Source organism: Saccostrea cucullata, unplaced genomic scaffold (assembly GCF_032062105.1).
Source record: "Saccostrea cucullata isolate Sc308-1 unplaced genomic scaffold, CSIRO_AGI_Scuc_v1 ctg42, whole genome shotgun sequence".
In the NCBI taxonomy this organism is placed as follows: Eukaryota; Metazoa; Mollusca; class Bivalvia; order Ostreida; family Ostreidae; genus Saccostrea; species Saccostrea cuccullata.
In genome coordinates this window covers 122,176-137,983 of record NW_026932910.1, presented here as the reverse complement: position 1 = coordinate 137,983, position 15,808 = coordinate 122,176, and the positions used below count along the sequence as shown (strand labels likewise).

General features: G+C 33.5%; 1 protein-coding gene across 5 annotated transcripts in view; it reads right to left on the bottom strand.

The window, feature by feature from the left end:
- Positions 1-4,804: 4,804 nt before the first annotated feature.
- Positions 4,805-15,808, bottom strand: part of LOC134236435 (kinesin-like protein KIF28P) — a 34,685-nt gene continuing 23,681 nt past the window's right edge. For 2 of the 5 annotated variants that reach the window (XM_062718604.1, XM_062718607.1), the window contains 7 exons: positions 14,012-14,038; positions 11,641-11,684; positions 11,464-11,508; positions 10,585-10,702; positions 7,741-7,764; positions 6,050-6,157; positions 4,805-5,727 (listed from right to left, as the gene is read on the bottom strand). In XM_062718604.1, the coding sequence (XP_062574588.1) occupies positions 5,570-5,727; positions 6,050-6,157; positions 7,741-7,764; positions 10,585-10,702; positions 11,464-11,508; positions 11,641-11,684; positions 14,012-14,038 (524 nt within the window). In that variant the 3' untranslated portion in view covers positions 4,805-5,569. The remainder of the gene's footprint in view (positions 5,728-6,049; positions 6,158-7,740; positions 7,765-10,584; positions 10,703-11,463; positions 11,509-11,640; positions 11,685-14,011; positions 14,039-15,808) is intronic. The other 3 variants (XM_062718605.1, XM_062718606.1, XM_062718608.1) reach the window with 3 other exon arrangements.

The window sequence follows — 15,808 nt, the reverse complement described above, 5'->3', positions numbered from 1 at the left end:
TTAAGCTTTACCTTTAAAAATAAATTTAATACACAGATAATTGCTTTAAATATCAATACGTTAATGTACGTATTTCCACGGAACGCTTCATTGCCTAAAAAGTAATATATATCTGACCTAGAAAGGAAAGGTATTTAAAACTTCCGCAAAGTTATCGTATACCTACATGTATATACGACAGATGTCGAAAAGTTTAAGGACTCTATACTTACTGCACACATTTATTTCTATTCCTTGTGTACTCGGGATTAAGGGAAAATTTTGAAGAAAAAAAAATAGTTGTCCCTTCCTCTCTCTATTTTGGGAGGAGGAATAAACTAACTGAAACTAAATAGGGTTGGTGTCATTCTCTAAATATCTTTTATCTGGTTGAATTATTATTAATGCCCCTTTTACCACCGCTGACTGTTCTCTCTCATTTTTCTTTTAAAAAGAGTTAGTTAAAGATTACTTACTCTTTTTGCCGGTATTTACATGAGGAGTTTTGACTCCATTGTTAACAAGAGATGCTTACTCGTCTTGGGCACCTGATCCCACCTCTGAAATTCCAGGGGTCCGTGGTTTTTTCCTGTTCACAGACTTGTATCACTTAGATCATAGGCGTCGGAACCGGGGGGGCTAGGGCCCCCCCCCCCCCACTTTTTTTCCAAATATATACTTAGTATATACATTGAACATATCTTCGTAGGTTTAGCCCCCCCCCCCCCCCCCCCCCCCCACTTTCTACAGATACGTCTTAGTATAGGTTAACAATGGGGAAAGTGGTGGTGTTTGGAAGAAAATTTTTGGTACTGGAGTTCAACCTAACCCCCCCCCCCCCCCCTCCCCCACGAAATAGGATTTTCGCGTTTGGGAAATAGACATTTCCTTTTTTTTTTTTTTGCTTGTCAAGTTTCACTTTTCATCATCTTTATCCTTTTTCACTCTAGATTGAAGGGGATATAAACTTTGAATATTTACTGTAAATGTAATATATTTGGCTTAAATTCATTTTTCAGCAGGTTAGCGTATATTTAATTTAAGCGCTACGTAAATGTACTCGATGCGAAGAGTATAAATTACCCCACCTCTGTCGATTTTTCCGTGAGATCCTGGCTTACGATTGGTTGAAGTCTGTCACGTGAAGGCGGTGGATTACTTATACCCGGTCAGTTGTAAATCCATACCCGGTCAGTTGTAAATCTATACCCGGTCGATGTATTACGTCACAAACACAAACGTGACGTCATAATAGGCACAGTATATGCATGATGAAGCATTTAGTAGAGAAAACCATTTATAAACTACAGATAAAACGTAAATGTTTCATCGGTGGGGTAAATTCGTTACATAGTCATTTAGTGACAGGGTATGGGATGATACCTGGTTAGTAAATTTCATACCTGACTCGGCTCCGCCTCGCCAGGTATGAAATTTACTAACCAGGTATCATCCCATACCCTGTCACTAAAAGACTATGTAACTAATAATACACAAGACATTTATAAATAGAGAAGTATTTGATTTAGTGGATTTTGCTTTCCGCCAAAATTGCTAAATAGAATACACAGCCAAACGTGGTAGTACGTTTACTTATAATGTGGAGATACTTCAATCTAAACTAAACCAACTTTATTTTGTACAAGTTTATTATTTATTCATTATGTATGGATTTTATTCAGAATTTTTTCCCAACACAATGGGTCATAATTTAATAAAAAGAAAAAGTTTATCTTTCCCCAATTCATGAATCTTTAGGCAGGTTTAAAGCACAGGTGCTTGGGGACGGGATTCTATGTTCATATACATGTATGTAGTGTATAATAATACAGTAAATATATAAAGTCAAGGTGACAGGAAATGTCAAGGTCAGAATAACATTACTCAATGGGTATTAGTGTATGTTTTTAAAAAAATCTTTTAAAAGTTACTTTTAAACTGAGCTAAATGCAAAGTTTTAAGGACAGACATTAGAATGATGGATTGAGGACATGACAAACACTTTCTGTCCCATGGAACCACATCCATGGCATGGCATTAAAAAGGGTGCATCTCCCCACCCCTTCCAAATAAATCACTCACAAAGATACAAAATTGGCATTTAACCTTTTCTGAAATTTCTTGATTTTTTTTTTAGAAATCATTAACTCTTATATTTTTAGGTAACCTGAGTAAATTCAGGTGACCTATTGCTATCTATGGCACGCTAAATTCACAAAAATGAGAAAAACATAGTTTCACAGTCGATAAACTAGGTTTATCGGTTGTAAACTATATTTTACGGACTGTAAACTATAGTTAACAACGTTAATCTATATTTTACGTCTGTAAACTATAGTTAACGCGATAATCTATGTTTCACAACCGTAAACTATACTTAACACCAAAAACAATCATTTGCGAATGCAAAACATAGAGTATCTATGGCACGCCAAATCCACAAAAATTAGCAAAACATAGTTTCACAGTCGATAAACTAGGTTTATCGGTTGTAAACTATAGTTTACGGACTGTAAACAATAGTTAACAACGTTAATCTATATTTTACATCTGTAAACCATAGTTAACGCGATAATCTAGGTTTCACAACCGTAAACTATACTTAACTTCGAAAACAATCATTTGCGATCGCAAAACATAGATTATCTGATAAATACAGTTTCACGATTTGTAAACTATAGTTTACAAACCGTTAACGATCTGATAAATATAGTTTCACGATTAACAACTCTTAACTACAGTTTACGATTGTAAACCATAGTTTACAAACGTGAATCTATGTTTATCAACAAAATCTATTGTTAACGCTTTATTCAGACAGATAAACTTAGATTAGCATTCGTAAACTATAGTTAACGACCGTTAAATATAGTTTTACAGATGAAAACTATACTTAACGAATCGTTAACTATACTTAACGAATCGTTAACTATAGTTTACGGTTTGTAAACTATAGTTTACAGTCGATAAACCTAGTTTATCAATTGTGAAACTAGGTTTATCTCATTTTTGTGAATTTGGCGTGCCATAGCTATCCGTTTTCGTCCGTCATCGTGTGTTTTGCGTTAATATTTGAACATTTTCAGCTTCTTCTCTGCAACCACTGAACCAATTTCAACCAAATTTGGCATAAAGCATCTATGGGTGAAGTGGAACAAAAATTGTGAATTTCATGATCCCTGCCCCCCCCCCCCCCCCCTTGGGGTCTGAGGGGTGGGGCCAAAACCATTAATATTAATATGCTATCTTTAAAAATCTTCTTCTTTACTGCTGGACACCTAGCAGTCAAACTGTTTGCATGATTGTAATAAGCATTGAGTCCTCTACCAAAATTGTGAAATTCATGGCCCCAGGGTTCTGGTGTTAGGGTGTGGCTATAAAGATCATATAGTAAAAGTGCATTATTTCTTTGAAAATCTTCTTCTCTGCTCCTGGGTGTTAAATAAACTAATTAAGTACATATCTATGATGAGCAAGAGTGCCTCTACCTAAATTGTGAATTTTATGGCCTCAGGGTCAGGAGTTCTGGTGTTAAGGCGGGGCTCTATTGATTATATATAGTGAAAATACATGAATTATTTGAAAATTTTCTTCTCTGCTGCTTGGTATTAAATAAACTAACTAGTAACTAAGTACATAGTTATGATGAGCAAGAGTGCCTCTACCAAAATTTTGAATTTTATGGCCCCAGGGTTAGGGGCTCTGGTGTTAGGGCAGGGCTCTATGGGTTTAATATAGTGAAAATACTTTAATTCTTTGAAAATCTTCTTCTCTGCTCCTGGGTATTAAATAAACTAACTAAGTGCATAGTTATGATGAGCAAGAGTGCCTCTACTGAAATTGTGAATTTTGTGGCCCCAGGGTCAGGGGTTCTGGTGTTAGGGCAGGGCTCTATTGATTATATAGTGAAAATACATTAAATCTTTGAAAATTTTCTTCTCTGTTCCTGGGTATTAAGCAGATGAACTTCCTAGTATATAGTTATGATGAACAAGGGCCCTAATCTTAGAGAATTGTGAATTTCAAGGCCCCAGGGCAAGGGGTACCATAGACAGGGGGGGCTGTACTTATATGCTGAAAATGAATGAACTGTTTGAAATCTGCTTCTTGGTATTAATCAATTTTTGAAAAGCAAGGGTGCCTTTTCAAAAATTGTGCAATGTGTGGACCTAGGCCTAATGGTCAGGGGCTCATGTTTGGTAGGGGACTACTGATTATTGCTGAATATTACTGATAAGTTGAAATGCATTTTTTGTTCCCCTACCCTTCCTTTGGGTATTAAGTAGCCAAACTAAGCAACTGCTAAGTGTATAGTTATGATGATCAATGGTGCCTCTTTCAAAATTGTGAATGCCATAGCATCTGGCTTAAAACATGAATCAAATTCAATCACTGGAAAGCTGTTGTATGATGCTCAGGTGACCTATAAGGCCATGGGCCTCTTGTATACTCCAGTAATTGAAGATTCAGAGAGTATGTAGTTTTTGCCCTGTCCATCTGTCTGTGTGCAAAAACTTTAACCTTGGTCAACACTTAAGAGTGAGAAAAGCCATGGCTTTCATATTCTTGTCACAAGACCATTCTTTGGGTAGCACCAAATTCGACCTTGTAACTTAGGCCTTGGAGTTTGATCACTTTTGCCAAAAAATAATTCTGACCATAACTTTATAATGGTTGGTGTTAAGGTTTTCATACTTCACATGTTTTTCACTGTGAAAAAAAAAAAACATTTCAATGGGATATAAATATATTTGACCTTAAGACTTTCACCATAGTGTTTGACCCACTTTTTAAAAACTTAGTAATTTGCAACACATAAGATCTGTTTGATAATGACCATTTATTAGAAGGTATGTTAGGTTCAGTCATGTTCATGAATTGTACATTAACATGGTATACACAATATTTTAATATAATATGCAACACATAAAGGCAAGACTAGTTCTGGACATACATGTAATGTACACTGTACAGTGCTTATAACACCCTGTGATATGTGATAGAAAACAATTCTCAAAAAGCATTTAGGCAGATTTACAGAGTACAGCATTACCTTCCAAATACTGACAATGTATATATAATATTATGCCTTAAAATTTGATTTACTTTTTCAAAAAGTAATTAATTTTTTGTTTATTGCCAGTTTTGCTTGTAAATTACTAAATACAGTCTAATCTGACACTTGTGCAATCTGATCAACTGTAGATTCTGACCCTTATTTTATAACCATCTTATAATTTTTTTATGTTCTTTACACTGTGCAATCTAACACACTCTCTATACTGATACCAAAATTGTCATCTGATGGCATGTCAGGATAGTCAGGTTTCACTGTATTTTATAATCATATTTTTATATTTTGAATCTTAGGGTAAATCATGTATAAAATAACTATGAACACTTGTGTATTTGATTCTGCCCATCTGTATAATACTGCAGCTTGTACAAGGAGCTATTTAGCTCCGATATCACTGGGATCACAGTTCTGAAGAAATGATTAACATTACAGCCATTTCATGACCTCTGTTTTACAAGCATCAATCTTGGGATGATCTGCGATTTGATTGGTGAGTTTTAGTCATGTAACCTGTCATCTCTTTCCCTTCCTCAGAGTGTTTGTAACACTGTCTTTCAGTGACGTGACACAGCCAGAGAGCTTGTTTTCCATTTCCTGTAACTTCTGCTCCTGCTTCCCCAGAGCTTGTTTTATGTTGCCATTGTCTGAGGTACCTTGCTGACACACTTTAGCTTAAGTTTAAATGAGAGAAATGTATCAGGTACGTGCAAAAATTATTCATAAACAAATACCAGGTATAATTTTTTTCTCAGTTTCAAAAAGAATTATTCTTATTAAAAATATTTCATGATGGTTGAAACCCCCTGAAAATTAATACATTTGAAATTTGGTAACTATATAAAACCTGGATATATCAAAATTGTTTGGAAGTCCAAACCACTAATTCTTTAAGTTAAAATCACATCCTCAGATATCTTTTTTTAATTGGTCCCATTGAGTTGGAGATAATGAGGTTTGACTCTATCTAAAGCTGAACAATGTTGATGACTTTACCATATTCCTTGATCTCTGAGAGCTGACCCTGGACAGTTTTTACATCTCTGAAGAACAGCCTGAGGGCCTGGGCTAGGTCTGCATCCAATCCAATGTCTCCCACACTGGCTGCTCAAAAATAAAACACAAGGTATCAATAGCTTTTATTTTAATATGATATGTTTATAATTCTAAAGTGAAGAAAAGTATGTATATTAAATTATTCATTTTATTTTATTTGAGACACAAAGGATTAGGGACAATTATTAGAAGGTTGTCCATCTCCTGTGTTCTTACTTAGGAAATCACCTAAAAATCTCTAAATTACCCCAAACATTTGATTATTTTCTTTTAACTCTCAGTTAAGAGTTTTACCCAAATTTTCTCCCAAGTATTTTTGCACAGGAATATAAAAATTTTATTTTCAAGTTACATATGAAGGCTTGCTATAATTATATGTTGCTTTCCTTGTGAATTTGATTTGTTAACAGAAAGTGAGATCTATATGTTTTCTTCAAACCAGAGGCTTTGGATAAAGAACTAGAATGCAAAGTAAATCATTTTCAATCATCAGTGTCAGTGTCTTTGCATGTTCATTCAGTGTACATTGAGAGAAGAGTTAACAAATGCAAGATGAATTGGCTGTTGCAATGTTTGGTATAATTTGCTCACCTGATATACTAACATTTTGGAAATGCTTATAAACTACTGTAAACGTATTACATTTGGCTATGTATTCTAAACTTAGTGCCTTTCACAGAAAGCACCTTCTGCTAAATCAAGTACATCGCTAAATACCTTGCTTATATTTATTCAAATAAAGCACAATCAGAAAATGTCTACGCTTACTTGCTGAAATACAAAATTCCGCTAAATATCATACATGCAAAATATAATACATTTACAGTATTTTTTTTTTTTTATAGATCTGATTTGTTTTTCACAAAAGGCAAATGAATGAAAATACATTGTAAGTACAAAATTCCATGGTATTGTTAATATCATACATGCAAAATATAATACATTTACAGTATTTTTTTTTTATAGATCTGATTTGTTTTTCACAAAAGGCAAATGAATGAAAATACATTGTAAAGTACATGTAGGGTAAAATTATAATTTTGAAACCATGGTATTGTTAATTTGATAGATAAGATCCATCTTATGGGGAACTGTGATCCATCCAGAAATTTACATGGAAATACAAAAGGGGGGGGGGAGGGTCTTAGTAAACATGTATTTTACAACAAAGGATAATGAACTGTTATAAAGTTTACAACACTTGTATATTTAATAAGTAACTGCAGTGTAGTATTGTATCACATAGAAATTCATTGTAGTGCATTGTTCTTGTTAGGCTGCAACCAATTCATAAAAGTTTATACACAAAATATATAATACAAACAAATTAGATATATCTCACACAGTTCAATATACCTTCTGAAACACCTTAAAAAAGTAGATGGTAAACCATTTCAATGCACAGGCCCCAAACAGAAGAGAAGATAAGAACATTGAAACTCAAACTTGGAGGTACACAACTCAAAATATGGATTTTAATTTTTTTGGTTTCTTTTCAAAATGTTAACATATAATGTGATAAAGAACAAATTGAACAAAATTTCATAAGTCAAGTGCACATCCAAGAATGTCTAGATGACAAATGCTTGGAAAGGTTGAATATTTAGCATCACTCCTGACATGTAACTTACCCGCTGGAGGTACACTGCTCATACCTTTGAAGCAATATTATTTTCATTTTAAAATTTCAAAGATTTTAAATTTATATTCAAAATACTTAATTTTATGGACATTCCAACTTTGGGTAATGAAGCAATTATAGAGACTTTTTTTATTATCAATTTTCAAATCCTTAGAATATAATGAAGGATAAAATAAGTAAATCATTTAAAATTTTTGAAAATCAAATTTTAAGAAAGGGAAATAAACAAGAGGCCCATGGGCCTTATAGGTCACCTGAGCACCATGCAACAACTTTCCAATGGTTGAGTTTGGTTCATGTTTTAAACTAGACACCTGGCATTCACAATTTTGAAAAAGGCACCATTGCTCATCATAACTATACACTTAGCAATTGCTTAGTTTGGTTACTTAATACCCATAGGCAGGGTAGAGGGGAAAAATGCATTTCAACTAATCAGTAATATTCAGCAATAATCAGTAGTGCCGCATACCACACACAAACCCCTGACCCTAGGTCAACACATGTCACAATTTTGGAAAAGGCACCCTTGCTTATCAAAAATGTTTGATTAATACCAAGGAGCAGTTTTCATACAATTGATTCATTTTCAGTATAAAAGTAGAGCCCCCCCCCCTCTATGGTACCCCTGACCCAGGGGCCTTGAAATTCACAATTCTGGAAGAAGGGCCCTTGCTCATAATAGCTATAAAGGTAGTTCATCTGCTTAATACCCAGGAGCAGAGAAGAAGATTTTCGAAGATTTAATGTATTTTCACTATAATCAATAGAGACCCGCCCTAACACAAGAACCCTTGACCCTGGGGTCATAAAATTCACAATTTTGGAAGAGGCATTCTTGCTCATCATAACTATGTACTTAGTTAGTTTATTAATGCCCAGGAGCAGAGAAAAAGATTTTTCAAAGAATTAATGCATTTTCACTATATAATCAATAGTGCCCCGCCCTAACACCAGAACCCCTGACCCTGGGGTCATAAAATTCACAATTTTGGAAGAGGCAATCTTGCTCATCTTAACTATGTACTTAGTTAGTTTATTTAATACCCAGGAGCAGAGAAAAAGATTTTCAAACAATTAATGCATTTTCACTATATAATCAATAGAGCCCCGCCCTAACACCAGAACCCCTGACTCTGGGGCCATAAAATTCATAATTTTGAAAGAGGCATTCTTGCTCATCATAACTATATATTTAGTTAGTTTATTTAATACCCAGGAGCAGAGAAAAAGATTTTCAAACAATTAATGCATTTTCACTACTGTATACAGGGTTATTTTTGCCCTTTTGCATTTGCGAACTATTTTGCCCCGTTTTAAATTCGCCCAGTCATAGTTTTGTTAAAGAAATTATGCTGTGTAATTTGAATTCGCACCGTTTTAAATTCACCCAGTCAGGCAGAGGTGCTTCGTTAGTTTATTTAATACCCAGGGGCAGAGAAGAAGATTTTCAAAGAAATAATGCACTTTTACTATATGATCTATATAGCCCCACCCTAACCCAAGAACCCCTGACCCTGGGGCCATGAATTTCACAATTTTGGTAGAGGACTCAATACTGATTATCATCATGCCAACAGTTTGACTGCTAGATGTCCAGGAGTAAAGAAGTAGATTTTTAAAGATTGCATTAATTTTGGTGGTTTTGGCCCCATCCCTCAGGCCCCAGAAGGGCAGGGGCCATGAATTTCAAAATTTTTGTTCCCCTTCACCCATAGATGCTGTATACCAAATTTGGTTGAAATTGGCTCAGCCGTTCAAGATAAGAAGCTGAAAATGTTCAAAAGTTTATGACTGATTGACGACGAACAACGAACAACGTACGACGGCGGACGAAAACAGATAGCAATAACTTCACCTGAGTGACTCAGGTGACCTAAAAAGAGACCAGATTCTCTCTTCAAATTTTGAATTTATTTTCTCTTGGTACCAGTAAAAGAAAGTATCATTTACCATTAATAATTCATGTGATTTATGAAACCTAATTTTACAATATTCGTAACTCTTAAATGTGTCCCTAGATACTAGGTAAACAGATATATTAAATTATACTAGCCTTACAAATTATAGACAATAGACAAAATTATATTAGCCTTATAAATAGAAAAGACAGAATTATATTAGCCTTATAAATAGGCAATAGACACATAATAGGTGATGTGTCTTCCTGGTAATTTTAAACTCATCCGTAAAACTCATTTACAGTAGCAACTAGATTTACACTTCATAACTTTTAGCATTTAACTAGCTCATTTATTAGTCAAGTCGACTAAAACTAACTTAGTAGACAAGAATAATAAAATATGGCTCTAAGCAGCCCCAAAGCAGTTCCAGAAAGCAGTTTCGGGGACTTTTTCTGGGTGTTGTGTCTGGTTGTTTATTTAGGGCACTTATGGTTAATTTTGACTATTTAATCTACAAATCTTTGATTACTAAAATTTATTTTTTGTACAAGCTACATGTATCTATGTGTGTAAGATTTGATTAAATAAATTGCCTCTTGTAATTTGATTTCACAGTTGACAAACAGAAAACTATTAGAGTATTTGATACACTAATTTAGATTCAATGGTTTTTAAAAATGTGATTTTATATCACTATGTTTTCATTAATTACAAAAGAAATTAACAGTGACTTTGATGTTGTCAAACGTGCCGTTGAAAGTACTGTCAATGTCTGTTGTGTTTCTATGTATATGATAAGAAGTTTGACGAGTGTAAATTTTGACGGTAACTTAGCACATCGTCAAAATTTCCACTTTTACAGTAACTAAACCAACCCCTCTAAATTACCCCCTGAACCTCTATTTATACATTATACAAGCCTTTCTTACCCTTTCTGTTCCTCTTGATGTCAATCTGCTGCTGTTGCTTGTCCAACTTCTTCTTCAGGTTAAAGTTTTCCTTTTTCAGGCTGTCTAAGTCTTCATTGAGTCCCTCAATTTCCAGTTCCTGGGAAGGAGACAACATTTTATTGAATGTTTTCACAAGATATTTCCTTTCCTAATAAAGATCATATCTCATAAGCAAAAGCCCCTGTGGCTCTACTGTTTTGTAATTATATCAAACAGGAAGAGAATAGTGGCACCTATAGTCTTAAACTTTAGTAACCATGGCAATACTGATTAAAAAAATTATGATCCTTGTCCTAGTCTACTCAGTGAGTGTTAGTCTAGTTTTATTGAAATCAGATGAAAGCTATAAAAGGAGTAGAGTTTTGAGAGAATTTTATGGTTTTTTAACTGTAATATGCATGGCAACATTTTTTGCTGAAAAATTAATATTAAAGTATGTTCTTATTGATGTTTAATTCTGTTCCAATTTTAGATTTATTTAAAATCTGAGGAATTCAAAATTTGAGGAGTTGTCTTTTAGTGGTTCATAAATTACCATGTTTTCAGAGAGACCAAGCAGACAAACCTATAGACACTTTACAGTTGCATGAGCTAGCTCTTTTGGTCTCTGACAATATGAGCAGCAATAAATTCTGTACAGTTTTGAAAAAATATATACCGTATTGAAATTTTAAATTTAATTTTGGCATATATATTCATAAAATTACATATTAAAAATTAATTGCATTTTATTTGTAATAGCATCTTTAGTAAGCTTTTTAAATCACTAAAATTACCTCTCGCAAAAATAAATTACCATTTTTTAAAATATTAAAATTGCACTGTAAAATTTCCACTTATACGGTATTCTAAACTTACCTTATTTTTAAGTTGTGAAAGAACATCACCATTTACATCACTAACCTGCAATAATCAGAGAATATCAAATACTGTCATTGTACATACAGATTCTTAATGAATTTGTTAATTAAATATTTTGAAAACAATTTTTAAATAAATTATAACCAGTAAATACATCTATTTTATGATATTTACCCCATTGCCATTAAATGTTCGATGTAACTGGTCCTCTTCATTCACTGTAAAGAAAAAAAACAAACATTATTTATGGTACATAAAATATTATTCTGTTTATATAAAACACAACAAAACTTACATAAAACACTACATTGTTTATATAAAGCACTACACTATTCCTACAAAACACTACATATAAACATTAAAGTATAATATCTTATTTACTGGTATACATAAAAAATAATGGGATAACTGCAGTAAGAAAGCAACCATAGAATTTCAAAAACAGGTAAAAGACATGGTTAAGGTGTAGAATGCTCAAAACTTTACCAAGAGCTTATGTCTTGCAGGACCAACCTTCCATGGATGAACTATCAAAATGTAGCACTTTAGAGGAACTTGTTAGATACCATAAAACTCATTCATCGAGAATTTATAGCCTCTTAGAAAATTCTTAATAAAAAATGAATTGCCTTAAAGTTTCCCTCACAGTGTCTAAACAACCAAATTCTGAAATTATGCACAGTAAAGACCACATGTATACTGTATATAATGCAAAAACTAATAGAACTGTAGTCAGAGAACCAATAAAAGAGTAGCCAGATGGGAAAAAAATAACAATGTACCAAATTTATTCTTAGGAGGAATGTTTATAGAGAAAAACTCCATATAAAGTTTGCTGTTGTAAAGTTTTCTCAGTAAGAGCCTAGTCAGTATTTTAGATTATTGAAAGCATTCTAGTTAAAAATATCACTAATTCAAAAACATTAGATTGAAAAACTGAAGCATAGTTTGTCATTTTGCCATCTAATGGTTAGATTTCAGATGAGAAGCATCAAAATCACTTCATGTTTTGTTTGTCTGTCCTTATGTTATTTTATAATCTACATGAATACAAAATGTAACTGAGAATTAACTCCCCTTTTTCATAGAGCATCATTAAAAATAATAGAATATATAAGGTAAGCTCCAAATATAAGAAGACGAGTTTTTTTCCTTTGTTTTCTGCAATGTGGTGCTTTGCCTTTTCGTGTTGTGTGTGTAAATATCAAATACCACACATGAAAAACAAATTCCAATCTACTCAAACATACCTTATCCCCACTGATGTACAAAATGTCAGTTATCGAAAAATCCAACAAGACAGTGTTGCAAAGTGAATTGCTAACAGTTCACTCTTATTTTAACTATATTCAATGCATTCAATTTATTACACAAGCTTTTCAGATGCAGATTCTATATAGTCATTTACTTCAAGTTCACTGGGTTATATATATATTGATTAAAAGAAGAAAGAAAGTATCTTCTGTTATCGATAAAAGGTGGATTGAAGGCCACAGTAAGTGATTTCTTCTTCTTCTTCTCCAGTAGAAGATTTTGAATAAATTCTGGTTCAAAGGGATATAAAACAGTACAGCTTATAAAGGAGCACAATAAGTGCCCATGGAAATTCCAATAAATGTGTCATAAAAATTTATTCTAAGAGCTTTGATACTAATTTCAATTCTACTTCTGTAATCAAATCATTTGTGATTAAGTCTATATGCATATGTGCCTTTGACACTAAGAACAGGAATGTTTAAGCATAGGATTTTTGTGTCCCACACGGTTGTAAAGGTATATAGCATCTAAGAAGTGCATCGATGAAAAAAAAATTCAGGCATACAATTGGGTATAGCATAAGTGTCTAACTGAAACCAACAAAAAGTATTTTCTTTTTCTCCTGTAGATGTTTTTGCATAAACTTTGGTTCACAGGAATATAAAAAGAGGTCAGCTTTTAAAGGAGCACAAAAAGTGCCCATGGAATTCTAATAAATATGTCATAAAATTTTTATTCTAATAGCTTTGATAGGAATTTAAATTCTATTTCAAATCATTTGTGAATAGGTTAATATGCATATGTGCCTTTGACACTAAGATTAGGGAATGTTTAAGCATAGGTTTTTGGTGTCCCACATGGATGTACCGGTATATCGCATCTAAGAAGTGAAACAATGAAAAAATATTCAGGCATACAATTGGGTATAGCATATGCACAGTAGATACTTTAGGAGCAGTTCATAAGTTTGTTTGAAATAATATATATTCCTATGCATAACATTTGCATATATAATGAATATACAAGACTGCAGAAATAATTGATTTGGTCAAAGTTTACGAGTAATCATAATCGTAAATGCAGATAAGAGCTTCATAGTTACAAGCGTACAAGTAAAATCTAAACTTTCAAAGAAATAAGCATCAGTCTGAGTCAAGAAATCTTAAAAAAGCAAAACAAATGATGAGATGAGAATATGTTAAAGATGTTATGGTGCCGAAATCCCAGCTATCATTTTTTAAAATAAACATTTACAATTATAAAGCCATCTTGATTTCACAATACTTACATGGATAACAACATAAACATCCAACATCTGCAGAAAACAAATCTGTGTTGATTTGAGCTAATTTCTATTAGTTAATTACAAAAATCAAAATGAAGGTGGACCGATCACAGTGAATTCTAGTTTGGTTGTGCATTACTCAGAAAAAAAGGATTATTTAAACAAGCATAAATGTAAGTTCAAGGTCACTGCACCAATCTTTTGCAGATTACAAAAATTTTGTTCTCGTGTAAAATTAAGGAGACCTTAAATAAATCCTTTCCAGAAAAAAACATAAAACAGTTATACCATATGAAATGATATAAGTCTTCAACACAAATAAGTTTAGCTTCAAAGTGCTTGCAACTTAAACAAGAGGCCCACGGGCCTTATAGGTCACCTGAGTATCATGTAACAACTTAACAACAATTGAACTTGGTGTGTGTTTTAAACCAGAGGCCATGAAATTCACAGTCAATTTTGAAAGAGGCACCATTGCTTATCATAATTATAAACTTGGCATGCTTACTCTGTTTACTTATTACTCAGAGGTAGATCAGAGTATCAAAGAGAAAATGCACTTCCACTTTATAATCAGTTGTACACCCCATCCCAAAAGAACCACTGACCCTGAAGCCACATAATAAATTTTATTTCATCATAAATGGTTGATTCATACCAAAGTGCAGATTTCAAAGCATTAATTTATTTTCAGACTATGTAATCCTCCCACCCCCACCCAGTAGGCATGAATTAATTAACCTTAACTTTCCCCCTTAGACCAAATGGCAAAACCTCTGACACAGGGGCTATGAAATTCACAAATTTCGTTGAGGCATAACTTTATACTAAATTAGATTATTTATTACCCAGGAGCAGAGAAGAAGATTTTGAAGGAATTAATGCATTGTCACAATACATGTATATTCAATAGAGCCCCACCCTAACACCAGAACCCCTGACCCTGGGGCCATAAAATTCACAATTTTGGAAGAGGCACTCTTGCTCATCATAACTATGTACTTAGTTAGCTTACTTAATACCCAGGAGCAGAGCAGAAGATTTTCAAAGAATAAATGCATTTTCATTATATAATCAATAGAGCCCCGCCCTAACACCAGAACCCCTGACCCTGGGGCCATAAAATTCAAAATTTTGGAAGAGGCACTCTTGCTCATCATAACTATGTACTTAGTTAGTTTACTTAATACCCAGGAGCAGAGAAGAAGATTTTCAAAGAATAAATGCATTTTCATTATATAATCTATATAGCCCCGCCCTAGCACTAGAACCCCTGACCCTGGGGCCATAAAATTCACAATTTTGGAAGAGGCACTCTTGTTCATCATAATTATGTACTTAGTTTGCTTACTTATACCCAGGAGCAGAGCAGAAGATTTTCAAAGATTTGCATTTTCAATTAATTAGTGGTTTTGGCCCCACCCTGGGGCCATAAAATTCACAATTTTGGAAGAGGCACTCTTGCTCATCATAACTATGTACTTAGTTAGCTTACTTAATACCCAGGAGCAGAGAAGAAGATTTTCAAAGAATTAATGCTTTTTTAAATTCACAATTTTTGTTGTCGTTGTTGTCCCTTTTCACATTTTCATCTTCTTCTCAAGAACCACTGTTTAACCAAACTTGGCACAAAATTTGGGTGAAAAGGATTCAAGTTTGTTCAGTGAAGGGCCACGCCCTTTTCAAGGGGAGAAGAATTTATTAAAAATTAATGGCATTTTTAAAAAATCTTCTTAACACACTGGGCCAGGAAAGATGAAACTTATGTTGGATCATAATCAGGTAGTGTAGATTCAAGTT